Below are 24,100 nucleotides of genomic sequence, written 5' to 3' on the forward strand. Positions count from 1 at the left end.
TCAGATTTTCCATGGGAATTAAGCCTCTTAACTCTGAAAATCTCCCCCAGAATGAATTTTGTGCTTCTCTACAGTTTTAACTGGAGCTGATACTTTAATTTATTCTGAAAATAGAAGCATTACTTTTCCTAAGGAAAATTAGGAACACTGTCAGCTCTTAAGCCTCCATCATAAAGGTTATGCATGTATGTGCTTAGCTTTACATTTTGTAAATAGCACTTGCTGTGCATCAAAAGAATGAAGCTAAGAATGTGTAAATCTTTGTAAGATTGTGACCTCACATCTTACTTTAAAGATATCCTTAATTGTGAAGTTTTTAATAATTAATCTTAGAACTCAGCTAAGAGTGATTTCTCCTTTAAAGTCAGCTTCTCCCATGATGTTATAAAGTTCAGATACCCATGGCATACAGATGTTTGAACTCAGACAGCATTTAATTGGCATCATAAAAACTTTTTCACTCTTCATAGTTGTGTTAACCATATTATTTAATTTTCCTGCAAAATAATTTGAACACTTGTACCAAATGTGAACATTTTACAGGATTAAGTATATAATTTTTGTTCTAACAAAATGGATTTTTAAAATACAGCACATCCTGCCACTTCATATGAGAAAATTTGAAATATAACACAACTAAATATTTCACTGGGTCATGTTTGAAGGATAGAGCAAGTTTCAAAAAATTTCATAAAGGAAATTGGAAAATCTCCTAGTTTACTATTCATGTTGGAGTGCTTAAGGTTAAAATATCACAGATACACTTCCACGTTCAGGCAAATGTGAATTTTATTTTCATGCAAATAATGTCACTACTAAAAGGATATACAAGGTCATATTTTAAAAATCTCTCAAAAAGCATTGGCAGAATGAATGCTTTGGAAAACATTTTTGCTCCTGGCTTCTATGGTATCATCTCTTCTTTGAAAATGTAGATGTCCCCTGCATTATAAAACAACAAATTATAAGCATATCTAAGGCTGCCCTTGTAGTGTCACTGAAAGGAAAGAGAGAGAATGAAAGTCTGGAAATGTGCAATATGCAGGAAATTCAATCCAACTGATCTAGAACTTTGATAGCAAAGCAGAGCCCCTTATCAGAGCCACTCAATTTAACTATGCCCCATTTAATATGGTCCTGACAGCTTAGGATATATCATCACTCTACAGAAATACAAAAAGCTCTGAACCATTTCTTCTACAATTTCTTTTTTGCTTTTTTTATTATTTTCTAGTGCTGTAATAATTTGCTATGCTTTTTTGTTTCTCATTTTGTAAAGTCTTTCTAAATGTAACAATAACAGTCATTTAGGACTTTAAGTATATCTTCAAGAAACACACTTCATTTTATCGGTGAAATACAAAGATTGTCCTTAATATACTTAAATGATGGAGAAATGCTAATTATCCTATTTAACTTCTAAGGACAAATTAGTCATGGTGAAAAGGCATTACCTATCTTAAACCATACATCCCTTTGTGAAGCTGGAAATCAAAGTCTTATAACTATGTTGTTTTTGAAGATTGAAGTTACTTGAGTTGCGAATTCCTTTTTATGAATTTTGTTGAATTTAATTCCTGAATGAAATAACTAGTGCCAACATGTTAAGGACATTTGGAATAAAGAGAATGAAAGCACATACTTTGTGCTTTTAAATCTAGTTTTTGAAAGAAATATGCTGTTAAATAGGATTTATGAATTAAGTGGAATTTCAGCTTCTCCTCCAAACTCATGAGAGAGAAACAATTGAAACTCTGTAAATTCAGAATTCATGCATCTTATTTCTAGCTCTTTCCATTATTCTTTGGTGCCTGCTTTCTTTGAAGAAGATTGCAAAGGCTTCTGTTTAGAGAGATATCTATGATTGAAAGCACTAGCATGTAGCATCATTGTCCATTTTTAATAAAAAAGGAAAAATAAATGCTTTTTGAGAAAACAGCAAAAATCATTTAAAAACCCTAAGCCAAGAGGATTATTGTTCTCTTAACATAGTAAAATACATTCAGTAATAAGGGTCAACACTGAAATCAACACTTGTACTTCAAAACCTCATATAGTATGTACTGCTTTTTTAAAACCTAACAGTAACATCGGGCCCTTTTAAACATTAACATTCTAGAAAGTGAGTGGTGGTGGTGGGGATCTTTTTTTCTTATACTTCATAGAATTCAATCTTTTCTCTTTCAAAGTGCTAATTAAAGGCATGGGGACTTATTATGCTATCACTTATGCAGCACTTACCTTTGATTTTTGTGCAACTTAAACTGGAGAGTACCATTACCTGGCTCACGTTTAAAAGACATAAAACTAGTATCTTGTTAACAGCAAGCTTGGGCATACACCCTGGAGAGGGGTACACAGCTATCCAGTGGATCATGGTTCAGTTGATCACAAAAGGTAGCTTTTGGGTCAAATGCAGCTCACTCACACAGGTGGTCCCATTGGCACAAAACAAAAACACCCCAAATGTTCTTTTCAGACACAGGCCATAACTTGTTCATACCATTATTTCAGGTGAGGTGCACACACACCCCCTCCATGAATCTGCCCACACCAAACTGGTTCCCCATGGAGCAGTAGATGTTGGGGGTGTTAAGCTTCACTAGGGTGATAGCAACCCTCTTCTCCATGGGGTTGGCGGCCATACATGGGTGTCCTGTCTCCAGCGGGGTAGCCAGGCACACAACTCCAGGAAGGTGTACTTTCACATTCTGAAACTCTGGAGCCACTGCTGGTCATCTCACTGTCCCATGATGAGCTGGTGGTGTATCTCCAGACTCACCTGCTCACCCGAGGGGGTGGGCACCAGCAGTGCCCTGCAGCAGTGAGGCCATGCGTCTCATTGATGGTGTCTGCTTCACCCCTCCAGAGGTGGAGGGCTGAGATGAAGTGCAGCAGAAACTGCAGCACCTGTGGGGCTGGGTGCAGCACAAGCCTGGGTGCTGCTCTTTTGCAAGTTTGTGAGTTCTGCGCTAACTTTTCTGTCCCTCCAGGAGGTAGGAAAGCATTGGCATGGGCAGGGAACACAGGTCAGGGATTGAGGGGGCCTTTACGGGTGTGCCTGCCTGGGGCTTCAGGAAGGACTTGCAGTCCATGTGACCCTATCGTCCTGCTCACCAGGCCCACTCTGTTGAGAAAGCAGCCAGGGATCTGGTCACTTTCTGTTAACAGAGCGTATTGACAGAGCAAGCTGCTTTTGTGTGTAGACATGCTCTGTCAACAGAAGTTTTGTCAGGAAATCTCTGTCGATAGCAACTTCTGTTGAGAGATTGCAGTAGTGTAGCTATAACCAAGGCTATAGACCCCATCCTGATATTTAATACACTCCTCAGGACATACACCATCTGTTGTGCCCTAGAAGTCTAGAACTCAGGTGTGCAAGGCTTAGGGGAGCACTCACACGCTGCATCTCCACCTGGCAGCTTATTGAGAGGGGACCTACTTAGCACCCATAAATCCTAGCTACCCAGTTGCTGGAATCCCATGGTGGTTGTTTGGTCCACTGGGCCTACTTGAGCTAGCAGCAAGAACAGGAAACTTTTGAAACAGCTGTGCTCCACTCCTGCCTCCTTTCTGCTCCTCTCCTCTTTTGTGTCCTGACATTCAAGTTGTGGGTCTACATCACCACTTTACTTCCTGTCTCTAACTTCCTGGTATTCTGATCCAACCTGACCCTGATTCATGACTTCTGCTGGGTCAGGCTGCCCATGCCCTGGCTGTGACATAAATCATTAAATGTGAAAAATTATTTTCTCAGCTACTTTAGTAAAACAATGCAAGTATGCGTCTCTTAGCATACCCTGAAGAGTTCTGTTTCCCAAGAAAAAGGCGTTATTAAGTATTTCAGCTTAAGAGAATATGTGACTTTTGCAAATTTATGGAGCCTGGTCCTTGACTTAGGATATGTCTACACAACAAAGTTATTTTGAGATAACAGCCGTTATTTTGAAATAACTATTCTAGTTTCTACACAATGCAACCACTCTTTTGAAATAATTTCAAAATAGTGGTTAGCTTATTTCAAAATTGGTAAACCTCATTCTATGAAGATTAGTGCCTATTTCAAAATAGCTATTTTAAATAGGTGCCGTTTAGACAGGAAATAGAGCCTATTTTGAAGTAAGTTATAGTGTGTCCAATGGCACGACTGTGCCTTTAGGCTCGATTGTGTGTAGACACAGTATTTCAAAATAGCTAAGTGCTACTTTGAAATGCATTTTCTGTGTAGCTGTGTTATTTTGAAATAAGCTGTTTCAGAATAGCTCTTCTATAATAGCTTATTTCGAAATAAGGCTGCTATGTAGACATACCCTTACTGATGCTAGTTATAAGAAATTAGTGGAACTACCTGTGTGAGTAAGATAAGCAGAATATGGCCCATGATAATTTTTTTAAATTAATAATTTTTGAAATAATATATTCTAAAATTTTAGACTAGGAAACATATTTAGTACTTCTTTGAATGTACGTAAAGTCAAATAGATCCTGGAAGTGGCTTATGGCAACAGAGGGTGGTTAACAATAATAAGACCACCGAGCATTTGAAAGAGTGAATTTTTGTGCAGGATTTGTCCTGTCAGGACAGCCTAAGCAAGTATCTTCCTTTGTGTTTGACTTACACATATTGGCATGGTGGAAGAAAAAACATGCAGCCTTGGATTTGATTTATAGCCACACATGATGCACACTGTAAAGATTTTTCTTTGTGCATGTAAGAAGCAGGATGACAAAATATCTGCTAGAGAGAAGCTTAACTATTTTTTCACCAATTTTTGGGAATAGGAGAGAAGAAAAAGCGTGGAATATGCTGTCCTCTCAAGCCTCACCTAGAAAATCCCTGGGGCTCAAATCTCACCTTTTTGCTACAGTACTATAGAAATGATCAGCATAGATAGCTTGGTGCATGTTGCACTTTTTAAAATTATGACTGACTTTTTAGGTGGCCTTTTAACAGGTGAAAAAGACGACACCACAGTTAAATGATTGTAAACAAAAGGATGAGATATTGGCTGTGGCCACACTAGCCCCTCCTTTCGGAGGGGCTACGGTAATGTGGCAATTTGGGATATGCTAATGAGGTGCTGTCATGAATATGCGGCACCTCATTAGCATAATAACAGCCACTTGCGCTTCAAAACTGTCAGTTTCGAAATGCAACCACCTGTGTAGCCGGGAGCCTTTCAAAATGGATCCCTGATTTCGAAAGCCCCTTATTCCCAAAACCAGATGGGAATAAGGGACTTTCGAAATCAGGAGTCCATTTCAAAAGGTCCCCCAGCTACACGGGCAACTGTGTTTCGAAACCAGCAGTTTTGAAGTGTGCAGCTGCCATTATACTAATGAGGCACTGCATATTCATGGAAGCACCTCATTAGCATAGCCCAAAGTGCCACATTAGTGTGGCCACAGCCATTATGTCACACCTTAAGTTGACCTCCTGTTTTATTTAGCATAAAGAATGACACATGATATTCTTGGTGAGAAACAAATACAGGGTCATGAGACCTAAGTGTATTTGTATGTTCTTATTAAAATGTATTGTAGCAGAAGTAATTTCTCATGAGGAATTACATCTTTCCATGCCTTAATTTTTCTTGACAGCTGCATATCATGGCTTTTATTAGGAGATTTGGAATCAAAGCTATTATCTTTAGACATCTTTCACAGAATGAGATGTACTATATATTCCTACTTTTGATACTTGAGCAACTAAACATTTCTGAAAGACATTAGGTTAATTAAGGTAAATAATCAACTAAAACAATAACACAAAGGTGCTATGGTTTCACAGTGATCTGTATTACCAAAAGCAGACATGTGAAGGATGTTTTCTTCACTTTCATTTTGTTGTATGTACTATGTGCAGACTGATGTGGTCACTGAAAGCCAGCGAGAAGGCGAAGAGGACACCATCACAAGCACTACATGTCAGAGTCACATAATAGGTATAAAACTATATTTTATATGGGTATTATTTTTGCTTTTTCCCTGGTAAAACAATGTTTAATCTCAGTAGCTAACTTAGCTACTAAATGTTCCATTTTTTAAGAAAGGACTTTCTCTGTCTTAGTTTGCCAATCCAGACTCACAGAGGCTGGCACCATGCTGTGCTAAGCTGAAACCAATCAAGGAGCAAGGTGGTATTTGATGTCAGTCTGGATGTTGTAACCTAGCCCAGTGATTTAAACTAGAGCATTCTAGTATCCTATGGCTTGGTTCTGTCGTAATTTTCCATACAAAACCACCACTGCTTTTGGTAGGAATTCAACCAGTGTACAAGCTCTAACAATACACTCTGTCTTGAATAAGGAGTGGTGGGTAGCTCTATCATCTCAGGAGCAAAGCAAGGATCAGTTGTGATTCAGAGTGTCAGTTCTTCATCTACTCCTCCCTAGCCCTAATGGAGAAAGCTACTTCACCTCTTTTTGTGGAGCAGCCCACTCCTATCTCAGCACCCAGCTATCTAGTCTAGCCAGTATGTTGATGTAGGAAAGCCTCAATTCCTCCCACTTTACTCTTCTTTGCTTTCTCCCTAGTCATTTGTTCACAGCAGATGGGTAGACGATGTTCTTCTCACCATAGCCAGAGTATGTGTCATACTCTGTGCAGGAAGAAAGAGCTGTGACAATCTAGCACATAGTGCCAAACGCAGCCCCAATTTAAGGAAAAAGTAACTAAAAGGTTTTACTAAATAAATAAGAAAAGAGTTGCCTTTGCTATGTGTTCTTCGATGGTCTAACACGGTTCCTTCTGCTTGCTATTTGAATAGCATGTGATTCTTTTTAATTTTAAATAGACTGTCAACATTTCTTAAATTATTGTTTCCATAACCTCTGATTTAATAAGGGGGGAGATATTGCCCTTTGAAAGGGAAAGTCATAGAGCCATTAGTCAGCTTTATGTAGGATAGGGAGACTCTGCAGCAGCTATTTCCACCCCCAATGCTGCTGGAGATTGCAGCAGAGGGTAGAGTCTGGCCTAGTGATTCCAAGGTGCTGTTAAGGATTACACCAGGAGGAAGCACTTTTCAAGTTGTCTTGTCAAGCTTTAAAGCAATGGCTCAAAAGCATGAATACCAAACCTCGAGGCAGGCTGTTAAGCAGGGCACAAACCCCAGTTTCTCTGTGGGTTCTCTAGTTAGAGCTCATCAACCAAGGATAAAGTGCAGATTCCTTAGTCACTACAACAGCCTTAACTTGGAGTCACAGACAGCCCCTGTGTATTCTGATCAATCTTGTCACCCAGGCAAGGCTGTCTTTGTGATACATGGCCCCTTACACCAAAAATCACAAAAATATTCAGGTTACTTCCAGTCTCAAAGGACTAATCGCTTACTGCAGCTTAATTGCACTTGAGGTATTGCAACAAAGGCAATACTTGCAGCCAATCCTGTGATAAACTATCTAAAGATTTATTAATTAGGACAGGGAAAGAACATTATTTACAAGGTTAAAGCTGGTAAACATATGTACACACAAATGAGTTGGTCTTTACTTTTAAAATCTAATACAGTAGGGTCTCAGCATTTGCGAGGGTACTGTGTTCAGAACCTTCGCAAATGTTGGGTTTTCGCGAATACAAGGGTACCCAGAGCCTAAGGGGAAGCGGCAGCTGCCGGACCTCCTGCCCAGAGCCCTGGGGGGAAGCGGTGGCTGCCGACACTCCTGCTCGGAGCCCTGGGGAAGCGGCTGCTCGGCTGCTTACGAATAATTGAATTTGTGAACGTTACGTTCGTGAATCATGAGACCCTACTGTAGAAGCTTCTATAATAAGAAAAACCTATATGTCTTCTAGGGCTACACCAGGCCATCCACTAGGAGCTTTTGCTTGTGATTAGTAATCCTTGTCCCTCTGAATCCAAGCAGCATAAAAGCTACAGTTTGTCCTTGTTAGAGCTTTTTATTCCTTCCCTCTTCTACTTCAAATTGCAAGTTCAGCAGCAGGGAGGAATTCAGTGTCCCATCTTTTCGTGGGAGGGTAGGAGGATGGTAATCTATAAAGTCTTGTGCCCTCTGCTGTTCCACAAAGGTTTGTCTAATGTTGGTGGTCCTTCTTTTGGTGGGCATGAGATACCTCACATGGTACACTAGTATTATGTTCTTTCTTAATATTTCTCTCTGATCTGGAGATTTACAGTTACACAGCCAACACTTAAATACTACTTTATAACATGGGACATTGTAAGTGAGATTAATGCATGCAGTAATTTACAAGCATTTCATGAAGTCTGAACTAAACCTATTTGTATAACTCTAATACTTATTGTAACAACATTAGCCCACAGGAGAGCCTGACTGCTTCCAGTTATTCATTAGTCAGTGTTTGGCTGACACCTAGGAGCCTTGGCCTGAGGTGGCACCTAGTCCCCCAATGTCACAACTCCCATTCTGCGATTTTTAGCGCCTAGGGAATGCAAAGGCATCAGGTCATACCATGTTACAATATTAATTTTAAACTATGTGTCTTCTGCACAGTTGTGCTGGGGTGGAGTAAAGGGGCTGCTAAAACCCTCACATCTCTAATGCCTGCTGCAGGGCCAGCCATAATTTGTTCCTGATTGCAATAGTTATAGTTGGGCCTTGTGACAAATAGATAGGAGACTTCAATGCTCCCTTAGCCGTTGCAGGTCTAGATTACAACCATTAATGGCTGATAACCCATTGGTTGTGGTTTCTTTAAAAAATGTTTTGTTTTATCATCAAACTGGTAAGTACATTCTAATAATAATTCGCACTGCTAGGTTTTGGGGATTAAATATTTTGGATCTCAACTTGTTTGCAGGCCTGTAAGACTGTACAGTGTGATATGCTTCCTGCAATGCTTTTAAGTGCATATTCTGAGGGTTTGAGGATAGACTTCACCAGTGCTGATGTTTCTGGGAGGTTACAAAGCAACCTTAAGATCACCCACTAATCAACTACATTTTGCCCAATGGCAGTGACAGATTAAGGCAATTTGGAGCCTTAGGCACACCACAATCTGTTGCCTGTGACTTCATCCATCCAGGCCCAGCTCCCTCTACCCAGTGATTCTTGCCCCCCTCTTCTGTGGTGTAATAATGCTAAAGGAGAGCTCTTTTCCCTTTCAGAGAAGGTAGTTCCACACAAAAGTGAAAGCAGGGATTCCTGAGCATCCTGGAAGGGGCATGAGTGGCTGCAGGGACACCCCTGTGTATACTCCAGCCATAAATTGCTCCTAGTTCTGTTCCCTTTTAATGCTTATGTACATTGGCTGAACCTGCTGCTCAACTTTTCTTCCATATGCACAATTCTCTGTTAAGATGGTGATGGTGAGGGCTCCCAGAGAAGTGAGTTAACACCCAATTGAGATGCACCCCATTGAGATGCACACCTTTGAGCTGTTCTTTCAAGCTGTTTGCAGACTTAGGTAGATGCCATTGCATCAGTTACTTTGGGGTGACATTTTCAGTCTTTTTCTCACAGCTGTGTGGGCTAGAAATCTGTTCTGTTGGTTAATGAAAGGTGAGATCATGTATTCATCAAGTAACTTCAGAACCTAGGAATGGTCTTTTAGTGCCTCTGACTTGATTAGTCTCCAGTCTTGGACATTCATCTGTGGGAGTCAAATAAAGTAAGCTTTTCTCTTTAAACAATGTGACCATAAAAGTTAGATGTGTGGAACTCTGTTAAAACATCTGTACATTAGTGGATAAAAAATCAGGAGCAGATTCTGATTTGCCTGTTGAACCCAGATCTAATCCAGTTTTGAAGCTACAATTTTTGAAGGATGCCCAAAATAGAGCAATCTTAATTATGGAGCAGCTACCATCATTCCTTTTGCTGCAGTGTTCACTCTCTTAATGCTGCCTTAATATTGCCAGAAACAGAGAATATATGATACAGGAACACCTGTTCATTCTTTCTGAAGCACCTGGCATTGGCCATTGTCAGAAGACTGGATACTGCATTAGGTGGACCATTGGTCTGATCAATTGTGGCCATTCTTATACATTCATTCACTCAGGAGAGACTATACATTTAACTTTGACCCTCCTTTTATATAGTTACTGGCCTAGTGGATGGGGAAGAAGCAGCAGATGTGATGTATTTTGATTTTTGGTAAGGCTTTTAACAATTCACCATGACATTCTCATAAGTAAGAATATGATTTAGTCATGGAGATCACAGATTCTATGACTTTCATGAACCTCTGTGACTTCTTTGGCCTCAGTCCCCCATCACAGCTACTAAGATATGGGCTGGAGATGTCAGCTCCTGGGACTGGCAACAGCATGGCCTGTCAGTGTCCCTACTCAGGACTCCCCTCACTCTATTCTTAGTAAAAGTCAGAAACAGGTTGCAGGCTTTCATAAATTGTTGCTTATTGCTGCAACCTGCCCCGAACTTTTATTAAAAATATTTGTGACAAAATATTAACCTTAATCAGAAGCAAACATAGGAAATGTGTCTAGACATAGGAAATGTGTCTAAATGATATTACTATAAGGTGGGTGTACTACAGGTTGATAGACTATATTCAAAGTGTTGAAGTGAATTGTTCAGTATCAAATTAGGGGGATGTATCTACATGAGGGCTATAGGATTCCATCTTGGGTCCAGTACTATTTAATGACTAACATAATGCAAGGTTGAAATTTCAAGGCTGTAAGCACTGTGGCAAACAAAATTAGAATTCAAAATGAGCTTGGAAAATTACAGAATTGGTCTGAAATCAATAAGGTGAAATTCAGTGAAGGCAAATCTAAACTAGGAGGGTGTGTCTACATGGGCACAAATCTTTGAAATAGCCATGCTAATGGCAATTTCGAAGATAACTAATGAGGCGCTGAATATTCAATTCAGCACCTCATTAGTAATCTTTGAAATATGGCTATTTCGAAGATTTGTGCCCATGTAGACACAGCCGGAAGGAAAAATCAAATGCACAACTAGAAAATGGGGAATAACTGGCTAGGCATTTGGTCCTCTGAAAAAGATATGTATCAACAGCCTGATGAGGTTGTGAAAAAAGGGTGTTTATTCTCTCTGAAGCACCTGGCATTGGATATATTAACAGAAGCATCATATTTAAGACAATCATTATGATGCTTCATCAGCCAGGACTAGGGTCACTGGTTTTCCTTGCTGTGCTATACAGAGTTTTTGTGCAATAGTGCAGATCACACATCCCCAAGCCACAGCCCTTTGTTACCAAATATGAGTAGCACCCACTACAACCTACATCTTCCCCTGGCCCATCTCCCTCAGACCTAATGCAGTGTAAACATCATATCCAAGAGGACATGAAAAGAAACCTTGAAAAGGTAAAGGAGGACTACAAAAGGGCATGAAGAGAAGTATCAACAACAGGGCCCTGCCTACTCCACAGAACAAAAAGTCTTGGCTTTCAGCAGAGTACCTGCACATAGGCAGGCCAGGCCTGAAACTACACTATCTTCTCCTTGACCAGAATCAGACTGGTCGATAAATCAACCTTGACACTTTCAATCTCTAGCTCCTTCAGTCTCATAGAGTCCACCCCATAGTCTAGGTCTTAGTTCTAAACCGTACACCAAGAATATATTTCCCCATACAGACCACTCATCATCCCCATTGAGTTAAGAAAGAAATCTACCATTTATGAAATTAAGTGGGAAAATTATGGTACCCAATTGGTAAGGTTATGGTCCAGAGGGAACACAATTGGAAGACAGATGAAATATTTATGCTCCCATCTTTCCATAGAAAATACCATGAGAAACCTGGACCACAGTCCTAGGAAAGCGAGCTATGTCTTGACCCATAAGTCTCAAACCTGGGCTCACAAGACTTATGGGAGCAGACAGGCTCCAATCCTACACCACCAACAACAAGAAGTCCTGTGGCACCTTGTAGACTAACAGATATTTTGAAGCATAAGCTTTTGTGGGAAAAGACCTGTTTCATCAGATAAATGAGTGGGCAGGGGGGTTTCAGAGGAGGATTTAAAGAGTGGGGTCTCAGTAAAGGGGAGGGCCAGAGCTGACAAGATCTATTTAGTCAGCGTGGAAATGGCCCACTACCAGCAGTTAATATGGAGTTATAAATATCAAGAGCAGAGAAACTGCTTTGGTAATGGGCCAACCACTCCCAGTTTCTGTTCAGTCCTTGGTTGATGGAGTCAAATTTGCAAATGAATTGCAGCTCAGAAATTTCTCTTTGCATTTTATTTTGAATTTTTGTTGTTGTTGTTGTAGAACTGCTATTTTTAAATCTGTTACTGAGTGTCCAGGGAGATTGAAGTGTTCTCCTAGGGGTTTTTGTATGTTACCATTCCTGATGTTTGATTTATGTCCATTTATTCTTTTACATAGAGACTGTCCAGTTTGGCCAATGTAAATTGCAGTGGGGCATTGCTGGCACATGATGGCATATATTATATTAGTAGATGTGCAGGTGAAAGAGCCGTTGATGGTATGGTTGATGTAAGGTCCTGTGATGATATTGCTGGTGTAGATATGTGAGCAGAGTTGGCAGCGAAGTTTGTTTCAGGGATTGGTTCCAGGTTTAGAGTTGCTGTGTTGTGGTCTATAGTTGCTGGTGAGAATTTGTTTAAGGTTGGCAGGCTGTCTGTAGGCAAGAAGAGGCCTGCCTCCCGAGGCCTGAGAGTGAAGGACTGTTGTCCAGGATGGGTTGCAGATCACTGATAATGTGCTGGAGAGGGTTTAGCTGGGGGCTGTATGTGATGGCCGATGGTGTTCTCCTGTTTTCCTTGTTGAGCATGTCTTGTAGCAGGTGACTTCCGGTTACGTATCTGGCTCTGTCAATCTGTTTCTTCACTTCCTTAGGTGGGTATTGTAGTTTCAGGAAAGTTTGTTAAAGGTCTTGTAGATGTTTGTTTCTGTCTGAGGGATTTAAGCAAATGCAATTGTACCTTAGTGCCTGGCTGTATGAAATGAATCGTGTAGTGTGCCCTGGATGGAAGCTGTAGGCATGTAGATAAACATAGGGGTCTGTGGGTTTTTGGTATAGGGTGGTATTTATGTGACCATCACTTATTTGCATAGTAGTGTCCAGGAAGTGGATCTCTTGTGTAGACTCGTTCAGGCTCAGGTTGATGGTGGGGTAGAAACTGTTGAAATCACAGTGGAACTCTTCAAGAGCCTCTTTCCCATGGATTTCATGGATTTCAATCCTGCACCAGGCAGCCTGCTGATAATTAGCCCTTACGTGAGATCAGTTATGCCCAAACCCAGTGTGAGGCTCTGCCCAGGAGGATCAATTGGTCCCAGAGCAGCAGATTGGCCTGCTGACCCTACTTAAGCCAACGTCAAGAACAGGAAGCTGTTTGAACTAATGGCTTCTATGTTGCTGTGGACCATGTGTGCCTTGTGTTTGTGGCAGCTTGTCTCCTGGCTTGGTTTCCTAACATCAGAAGTCAATGTGACCTCTGGCATCTGACTTGTGATGTTGATTCTTTGTCTCCTGCTTCTGACCTCCTGGTATCCTGACTCAGCTGACTCTTGACCCCCGGGGGCGGGCACTGCTGTGGTGCAGTTGTTGGGTAGAGCTGGGAGCACAGCACAGGTGCCTAGCTCTCTCACCACTGGGTGGGGTGGAAGCTGGGGCCACAGCACAGCTGCACAGCTTTCCAGCTGGTTGGGAAGTGTGTGGGTGTGCCACTCACTGGTATGGGTGAGACAAAGGGGCCCGGGGCAACAACCTCAGATGGGAGCTGGGCGTGGCTCCACAGGGACAGGGAGACTGCAGAAGAGGCAAGGCTTGGGCTTGCCTTCCCCAGCTGGGTGTTCACCCATGACCAGGAGACAGACACCCACTTGCTCTATTCGAGCAAATGAGCTGAAACTATCAGGGCAGCAATAGCAGCTCAGGGTAGCAATCCCAGAATGTACCCGAGAGGTTTTGTATTGGAGCAATCATAGAGCCACTCTTGCTACACTGCTCTTTTTAACAAGCAAGCTTGAGCAGATGTAGCCTGTGTCTGTCTCCTGGAAGTCAAACCTTCAGTGTAGATACACCTTATATGTAAATAAGCTTCTATTGATAGATGATAGGCAGCATGGGACTGAGCGTTAGGCTCTCTTGAATGCAAAGCCTAGTTCTGCCTCAGTTTCATGATGTAGCCGTGAATAATCCACTTGAATTATCTAGGTGACATCATCACCCCTCCGCAGGCCCTCCAATGCTGGGTAAAAGCCCCAGAGGAGCATAAAGGGGTTCTAAAAAAAACCTGCTCCACCCAAAGGGAGTACAGTGATGATCAACGGCAGGTCAGCTTTCTGCAGCCCTCTTCACAGGCTCTGGTATAGTGACAGAGGGCTGAGATTTTCTGAATGTGGGGTTGTGGAGATTCCAGGCAGCCCGGCAGTGATTCTGAGGCACTTCTGCATTTCACAGAGTAATCCCAGGAATCTGTCGTAAGGTAGGCTCCCTACACAGCTGCGGATCCAGGAATGCACAGGTGGCTTAAGGCCACCTTAGCATCTCCTCCCCTGGGCCTGGGAGTTCTGGCTGTGCGGAGTCTACCCTCTGCTCTCTATTGTTGAAATGTACAGCCCTGTCTTTCAGGGTTCGTTGTGAGGACTCGTCAGCTAATGTCAGAGGTTTTAGAAGATGCAAGGCAGTGCACTCTATGGCTACGTCTACACGTGCACGCTACATCGAAATAGTCTATTTCGATGAATAATGTCTACACGTCCTCCAGGGCTGGCAACGTCGACGTTCAGCTTCGACGTTGGGCAGCACCACATCGAAATAGGCGCTGCGAGGGAACGTCTACATGCTAAAGTAGTACACATCGAAATAAGGGTGCCAGGAACAGCTGCAGACAGGGTCACAGGGCGGACTCAACAGCAAGCCACTCCCTTAAAGGGTCCCTCCCAGACACAGTTGCACTAAACAACACAAGATCCACAGAGCCGACAACTGGTTGCAGACCCTGTGCATGCAGCATGGATCCCCAGCTGCAGCAGCAGCAGCCAGAAGCCCTGGGCTAAGGGCTGCTGCACACGGTGACCATAGAGCCCCGCAGGGGCTGGAGAGAGAGCATCTCTCAACCCCTCAGCTGATGGCCGCCATGGCGGACCCCACTATTTCGATGTTGCGGGACACGGATCATCTACATGTGCCCTACTTCGACGTTCAACTTCGAAGTAGGGCGCTATTCCCATCCCCTCATGGGGTTAGCAACTTCGACGTCTCGCCGCCTAACGTCGATTTCAACTTCGAAATAGCACCCAACACGTGTAGCCGTGACAGGCGCTATTTCGAAGTTGGCGCCGCTACTTCGAAGTAGCGTGCACGTGTAGACGCGGCCTATAGGTGTTATTGTTACATAAAAGATGGAGTACACAGAAGGGCCCTAAGCAATGTTTTTGGATTTTAATGTTAGCAAGCTGGCCCCAATTCTGGAAAGAACATAAACATGCTGAGTTTCATTTACTTTCATTGGAATTCATACCAACTGAGACATGCTCAAGCATCTTTCCTGACTTGAAATGCTTAGCTGAATAAAGGCTTTGCTGTGTTTTATGCTTCTCATGCTAGTGTATTCCCACGCTGGTATTTTTGTTGCTAGCTCTCAGCATGACTCTCCATGGATACCAGACTCCAGGAGGTCTGCGTTAAATACATTCTGTTTCTGGCTTTCTCAGCAGTCATTTCAGAACCATAATTTAAAGTTTATTATAGTGAGTTGTTGTATAGCTACATTGTAATGAACCCATCATACTGTCATTTTTCTTCTGTGCGCTAACTAAAGGAACTGAACTCTTACAAAACAGAGCTGAGCGAGTTGACAAAAAAAAGACATTCTTTACTATAGATGTCAATGTAAAATGCTTAAATTGGTATCAGTTCTGCACAATTAGCTAATATGCAACTAAAATAATATTTTACAGCCTTCGAACTTGGCTGCATGTAAGACAACTCTGATTCATCATATACAAATAACTAGATCCTCCTGAGCCTGTGAAACAAATAACGTAACTATCAGATGCTAATTCTTTATTATTAGGTATTTGATCTAAATTGATTTAAAGATATTGCAGACTCTTTGGATTAGCCAAAAAAGAGGAGAATGTGCAATGCATGTTAATAAAAATTCGAACATTTTCTCTTTATGTTGCACCTGTGTCCAAGGACCATTCAATGTTTTACATATATTAATTAATTAAGACTCTGAATGCTTCATTTGGGTAGAAAGGTAGTATTATACCTATTATACCTAAATTATACATTATTTTCAGTATGGCATTGGTTGAGCTAAATTATTAAGGGTCAAAGGCTGCTGTCAAAGGAAATAAGTGAGAACACTGTATGCAAAGTTTGATCCCAACTGCTGGCAATGAAATTACAATCAACTTCATTTTTAATTGCACTAATTAGTTTCAGCAGATGACAGGCTAAGAAAATTATTGTTGGAGCGGGAATTGGGAATTGTGATCCAAAATGTTTCAGGATTTTCTGTTGGAGTTAGAAGTTTAGTTGGTGTGTAGAAAGCACAAGATATTGCCAGGTGGGCTACTGGGATGAAACTTACCTTGAGGTCTTAATTTCCCGGATGAGCAGGAATTTGAAGTGGCACAGAAATAGCAGCTTTTGGGGGGTGTTTAGTTCTATCACAACAGAGGCCCTTATAGTTTATATTGAACATATGATATGAGGTGCAGACCCATGCAAAAATTAATAACATGAAAGTTTTGGGCAAAGGCTCAGGTCAGTTTCTCTAGGGCTATGTCTATACGTGAAGCCTACATCGAAGTAGCCTATTTCGATGTGGCGACATCGAAATAGGCTATTTCGATGAATAACGTCTACACGTCCTCCAGGGCTGGCAACGTCGATGTTCAACATCGACGTTGCGCAGCACCACATCGAAATAGGCGCAGCGAGGGAACGTCTACACGCCACAGTAGCACACATCGAAATAAGGGTGCCAGGCACAGCTGCAGACAGGGTTACAGGGCGGACTCAACAGCCAGCCGCTCCCTTAAAGGGCCCCTCCCAGACACACTTGCACTAAACAGCACAAGATACACAGAGCCGACAACGAGTTGCAGACCCTGTGCATCCAGCATGAATCCCCCGCTGCAGCAGCAGCAGCCAGAAGCCCTGGGCTAAGGGCTGCTGCACACGGTGACCATAGAGCCCCGCACAGGCTGGAGAGGCAGCGTCTCTCAACCCCCCAGCTGATGGCTGCCATGGAGGACCCCACAATTTCGACGTTGCGGGACGCGGATCGTCTACACTGTCCCTACTTCGACGTTGAATGTCGAAGTAGGACACTATTCCGATCCCCTCATGAGGTTAGCGACTTCGACGTCTCGCTGCCTAACGTCGAAGTTAACTTCGAAATAGCGCCCGACGCGTGTAGCCGCGACGGGCGCTATTTCGAAGTTAGTGCCGCTACTTCGAAGTAGCGTGCACATGTAGACACAGCTTAGGTGTATCATCCAATGCTGTTTGACAGACACTAGAGGCATTGATATATCAATAATGTGGAGGCTAATACCTAATCAATGGTTGATTGGGGCTTAAGGATGTCTCCAGCCAGACAGAGGGTTGGGCACACAAAGTTTCAAGAAATATTAAAAATGCATTGCAGAATTAGGTTTTTGTGACAGAAGTAATATATGCTCAGATCAAGGTTTCTTTTGTAGTTCTTCTGTACAGTAAACCGTTGATTTTACAGACCCCAATTTAGCAGACTTCAGGAACAACAGATGTCCGCCAGCCTCCCCTCTTGTTACCAAAACCTGTTTATTCGGGGTCCATAAAATCCTAAAGCTTTCCTCCCCCCGCAAAAATAAAAATGTAAGGGATTTACCAGGTCCACTGCAGCTGATCCCTCCTCAGCAGCCTGGACTGCCTCTGGAGCCGCCACACGCTCCTCCCATCAGAGGTTGGGTGCATACGCGGGCAGACTGCTTTCGCATACATACCACACCCCTGGTGGGAGGAGCACGTGGCGGCTCTGGCAGCGGTGGCTCTTTCAGCTGCATGGAAGCAGGAAAGCTCCAGCCGTGACAGGGTCCCTGCCCATGACAGAAAAGTGCTACTCATGCACGGCAGGGTTCTCCGAGCTGCACAGCAATGGAGTCCCAGCTGCACCAGGAAAGCACCACATATAGCAGGTTTCCACCAGTTGTGCATCTGTGGGCTTGTCAGATCTAGCCACAGCAGCAGGCTGTGGCAGCTCCTCCAGTGGCAGTGGGCTCCGGAAACTCCTCCACCAGTGGCAGCTCCTTTGGTTAGTCATACACTTTTTTTGGCAGGGGGCAGTGACTGAGGCTGGGGGAGCCTGGCAGGGTTGGGTGGGCAGTAAAACTTCAATTTAATAGACTTTCAGCTTAAAATGATACCTCTCCTCCCATTAGTCCGTTAAATTGAGGGTGTATTGTCCTGTGGTGTTCAATTCCATTAAAGTTCTCGATAATCATCTCTGCCTTATAGGAGGCACTTTTTTCCATAATATCAGTGTTGCTTTTGCTAACATTGCAGAAAGGTTCTGCAGTTTAAAGGCAATCTGATTTGTTAAAAGTCTGTCTTTCATGTAGCTTTTTTGTACATTTCTTTTTGTTTGCACAATTCTTTTTTATTTTAAAAAAGATGAAATTTAGTGGCATTTTTAATGCTCCTGAAATTGTGAGTTTTTTGTATTTTGCAGCAAGCAAAATGTATACACCTTTAAGTTTTACACAAAGGAGCAAGGCAAGTGATGAAAATTAAGTTTAAGTGGGAAACAGGAATGCTCTGGATATCTGGTTTAACAGATAAATTGATAGCAAATTTTATAGACAAGCTGATAGCAAGTTGGTTAGATGTAAAATGCTGTTGGCGGTAAAGAGGGTTGACTTATAAAGTGAAGTGTCAGCAGCATTAAGTTTTTGTTGTGTTGTCAAAAATCTATGCATAATATCCTTATCCAAAACTGCCTCTAAATATTGTCTGATTCAGTACTTACAGTAATTTAATCCCAGTAGCTTTATACATTATATAAAATGAGGGGCAGTTGACTGCTATAAATTAATGCATTAGATTTTTCTGTCTACAATATTCGTCTATCTATATTATTTATAAATCAACAATCACCTTGGTATGTAAGTGTTGTATCTCACAGACTTACTTTTTCCTGTAGGACAAAGTTTTGACTTGTTTCTTTGAACAAATTACTCTGGTCACAAGATTTTTCCTTTGTAAATTTGCATTCACATCACCTAAACAGAAGACTATCTTCATGAAAATGGCAATCACTATAAGCTTGATTGGGTCTCAAGGGCAAAATAGGGTGAGGAGACAGTCCCATAGCTCCTGACTAAGGCAATCTTAAAATTCTTAGGTCATCAATCAAATGTGTCTAATTGCCACACTCATCCTTTGTAACTCTTTAACAGAGGATGTTGTGAAGGCCAAGTCAGTAACAGGATTCAAAAAAGAATGAGGCATCTTCATGGAAGATAGGTCTCTCAGTGGCTGTTTGCCAGAAGCTGGGACAAGCTGATAGGATGGATCACTTGATGATTACCATTTCTGTTAAATGCCCCTGAAGCAGCTGGAATTTGCCATTTTTAAGACAGGTTACTGGGCAAGATGGACCTTCAGTCTGACCCAGTGTGGTGGTTATTATGCATAGGGTGACCATATTTCCCTATGCCAAATATGGGACACCTGGTAAAATTGCTCAGACTTCAGTGAGTTGAGTGGAAATCAGACGTATGTCATACAAACGAAATAACACTGTTTACTGAGCACCCATTAAAAAGACATACTTCATTTTTGTAACTAATAATAGGTTAAAAATTCAAAAAATATATTTACAAGTAAATGGTTACTGCTCTTTAGAAGGGCCTGTCTCTCAGTCCTGTGCCATGCTCCATTGCCCCCCAAAGGCCTACCTAAACATTTGGCCTTCAGGCCCATGGGAGGTTAATCTGGCCCTGCCTCTGCCCAGTGGGCTCCAGAGGCTTCTCCTTCAAGGGAACATGTGGGGAATTCATGTGCCATTCCCAGCTGTTGCCCTGCTGTGGGGCACTGAACAGGAAGGTTCCTGCCTTGCAGTGGTGGCCCTGGGCATAGGGGCTGCAGCTTCTCAGTGGGAATAGGGGACCCTGGAGATGAAGGCTATAGCCTGTGGGCATCCTGCCTGGCTGTGGGGATGGCTGCCCAGCCATGGGGCAGCAGGAATGCAGCCCTGCACAGAATGCTGCCCCAGAGAGGAGTGGGGAGTGCTCCTCCACAGCTGCCCAGCACCAAAGGGCACCACAACTGCTCCACACCCCCTGCCCCAACATTTCCTGCCTTATCCTATGGCATGGCCCCTGCTGGCTCCCTCTCCTGCTGCTTTCTGCACTCTTGGCTGGTCAGTACATGCTACCTGTGCTCTCTGGACAGCACCTGGTACTTGCAGCTGCGGCTGTGCTGACCTGGGGGAAGGGCAGCTCAGCAGAAGGAATGAATATGGGACAATTAGCCCCTTTAAAATAAATCGGGACACCTACTGACACCTGAAATACAGGACTGTCCTGACCAAACAGGAGAGATGGTCAGCTTAACTATGTAATAACCAGATGTAGTAAGTCGGAGGGATAAATTTTCTCCCTATTCCTTCCATCATCTTTTCTGCCCTAGACTGTCAGTCAAATCCCACCTTCACTCTCATCGAGAGATCCCAAACCTTTTCTTTACGCTTGATCCACCCATACTACAAGAAAATGACTGAGTAAAATGCTGTGGCAGGTTCAGTTTGTTGTACTGCAATTAAGTAAGTTAGACTGGCTGGTCTCATGTTTGTCCATTCTGGGAATATGAAGATAGACATGATGGAAACAAATTCAATTAATGTAGTGTATGCATTGTCTGGAACATGTCATGCTGTAATATGCCCATTAAGCCTGACATATCCAAGTAAACACATTTACTTTAAAGAGTCCTGAAAAACTGTGGGCAGATTAGGTGAGGGCGGTAATGAATTATCAAGATAAAATGAAACCATGTAACTAAACAAATGACAGTGAACAAATTTATCTGTTGTAGGCTGTCCATTTAGTTAGAAGAGGCTATTGAAATTAAAATGCAATTAGGAATAGGTACAGTCATTCAGAAGTTGTTCAAATTTGGAAAAAGATTGTGGGAGCCTTCTAATAAGGAGTATGTTAGCTTCAGAAGAAATCCTCTCTCGTCATGAAACCTCCACGCCTGAGAAAGTAACTTATCAATGTCAGTCTTAATTTCTATCATCAGCCCATTGATAGAAGTTGAGAAGACTCATTTGGCAATCATCACAGATAGTGGCTGGTTGATTCATTTTGCACATGATCAGATAAAGAAATGATATTTGTTTTATCTTCCCCTTCAACACCCAAGTACAGGTATAAAATATGTAAAAGTCTCTACAGAGGAGAGCACTAGGATATTGGCTTTAACAATACTGGTAACATTGAATCAATTTCCTGTCTGTTTCCGGAGTGTGTTTGGAACCTGTACTCCAATGGTGTTACGTTTGATGTGAGAAACGCTAAAGGGTCACAGGTTCTATGAGTCACTTATATGTGAACCGTGGTACTTGTAGTCATGCACTTATTTGTACACCCAGAATAAAGCCTGTTTTTAAAAGGCCTGTGGGCACACAGAGGGTGACAATTAATCCTTACAAGAACCCAACCATTGTGAGTGCATACGCTGGTTTTCATGTGAGTGCTCACTGAACTGAGACCTTGAAATGGAGCTATAGCTTATAAGAAGCATTTACAAGCTACTTGGCCTCTCGACCTCAGCAGTTTGAATATTACTAAGTGTAAATAATAAGCTCTTTACCTCATACAACGTCATAGCCTACCAGGCCTATACGTGGTCTACTTGATTTGACTCTCATTGTCATTTGGCATAGTATGATGGGGTAGCCCTTATAGACTCATGTATAGATTTGCACACAGGCCAGAACTTCATCTGCTACCATCCTACAAAAGAACCTTCCACACCTGCTCATACGCCTTTGCACTGTAGCTGTGTACTGCCCGTTTTCAAACTCTCTTCATCGCTCAGTCTGCAGGCACAGGATCATTTGTCCATGCCGGCAGGTGGGGAGCTGTCATGTTCCATATGTTAGTGAGAACATATGCTAATTATGTGCCCAGCAGCTGTACAAAATATGCCACACAAACGAGATGCACAGGGTTGATTCCAGTGGTTCCTCTGTAGTTTGTTTCCTTCCTTTCATATCCATCCCAGAATGGGTTTAATATTATCACAGTACCTGTTACTGTTCATGCCCTCGCCCTATTCCCCATAAAGTGTCTTGTACGCTGACCTGGCAGACATCCCCTATACTCTCTCTTTCTTCCTGTTTTCAGAATCTCTTTCTCTCTCTCTCTCTCTCTCTCTCTCTCTCTTGCACATGACCAGTGTATGTGGATTTACTGCCTCTTTGGATAGGAGTGACTGGCCCTAAAGGCCACACAAAGGCAGAATGGAAAGCTTCCTTACCTGTACCTCTTGGTTTGTGCCTTAGAGAGCCCCACTAACATGAATAAACAGACATTAATGGCAAGTGGTCTTGTTCGCTTATAAGAGGTCTCTGGCAGTCTGTGACTGGCTGCTCATGTGAGTATTCTCATCCTTGGGATCCACATGCACTCTGCAGAGCCTTTAAAAATTGTGTGTGCGGTTACTGTGTGCTGGCTAAACCCTTAACTATTATTTGGCTATTGAGTGTCATCTGAAAAGTATATCTGAAGTGATGGTATGAAGGAGTCTGCACTAATGGAATGTCATTTTATGTATATATTTGAGGATGATGGAGAATCTTTTGTTGTGAAGATGAAACCAGCATGCATTGTACCAGTTAGTTTATGTCAACTTACCTTCTTCAGAGTCTAGTGAAGGCAAATAAATTATTCCTACTCAAACAAGTAATACACATAGCAGTTGCTAATTGCCAAGTCTCCTGCAACAATGTTGTGGTACACTGTTTAGCTCTTTTCTGTCCAGAATATTAATATCTTGGATCAACATTTCCTTGTTAATTACAATGATTTGCTGTTAATTTTATTTTTTGTCATTACATTTATCTGCCTGGAAGTACTAAATTATGGAACAGCAATGATAGAAACCTGGCTGTTCCCTCAGTTATATGCTGGTATATGCAGGTAATAGTCTAATTAGAATTCCAGATACTGAAAATCTGCTGCTCTTCAGGATTTAAAATACCATTTAAACATATTGGCCCACATCCACATTTCAGAAGTCTCTGGAAGTATATTGATTTATACTAGCTGAAGATCTGGCCTAATTTATTTTGGTTTGTGTCATGCAAATTGAGAATACACCTAATTATCTGAGTTAGTTGGGGGTATATAGTCTCCATATAAATATGATATCCTAATATTACAGGCTTATCTACTTAACAAATTATTGATTTTTGTTAGTATATATTTTGGGTAAAATAATCTTGTTCATTCCTCTATATGGCGCTTTGGTCATGCATTCGCCATTAACACTATTTCCCATATCAGCTGAGGAAATAACTACAAAATGTTTTCTATGAATGCTTGTTCATTTGGGTGTTTTTTGATTCATGTCACTTGTGCTAACATGATTTTCTGTTCTATTTGTACAAACAATGGAGTGGATTTGAGGAGTTGTAATTTTTATGAAAAACATTTTAAATGTGAATGCTGAAATATGCTTGAAGTGCAAAAAACAGACTTCACATTTTTATTTTAATATGTAACTCAAAATTCACCCGTTAGTTACATAGCTCATTCAAGCCTATTCAAAGGCCTATTGAAATCAATAGTGGTCTTTTTATTAATTTTAATGAGCTTTGGGTCAGGCTGCCAATCACAGCAGAAATACTACCATGAGATTCATGTAATTAATCAACATGGCGCAATTTCAACTATTCGTAAGTTAGTCTCCACAAGCACGAAGTATGTACTGGAGAAATTCATGTGTCACTCTGCATACTGAATATATCTGAGAATTTCACAATCTGAGGATCATTCATAAACAAAAGGAAAATCAGATTTATTTTTCATTAATCATTTGTCTATCTCCAGCTTCAAGCAGGCAGGGAGGTACAGTATGCTCTTCCCAAACCCTCATGCTAATGGTGTTTTTGAAAACCACCTAGCATTTATATT

The 24,100-nt window shown here is 42.0% G+C and overlaps 1 protein-coding gene across 2 annotated transcripts in view; it reads left to right on the top strand.

Annotated features, from left to right (window-relative positions):
- Positions 1 to 24,100, top strand: part of NCKAP5 (NCK associated protein 5) — a 408,546-nt gene that overhangs the window by 323,159 nt on the left and 61,287 nt on the right. For both annotated transcript variants that reach the window (XM_075001775.1, XM_075001776.1), the window contains one exon: positions 5,867 to 5,945. In XM_075001775.1, coding sequence (XP_074857876.1) covers positions 5,867 to 5,945 — 79 coding nt within the window. The remainder of the gene's footprint in view (positions 1 to 5,866; positions 5,946 to 24,100) is intronic.

Source organism: Carettochelys insculpta, chromosome 8 (genome assembly GCF_033958435.1).
Source record: "Carettochelys insculpta isolate YL-2023 chromosome 8, ASM3395843v1, whole genome shotgun sequence".
NCBI classification, from domain to species: Eukaryota; Metazoa; Chordata; order Testudines; family Carettochelyidae; genus Carettochelys; species Carettochelys insculpta.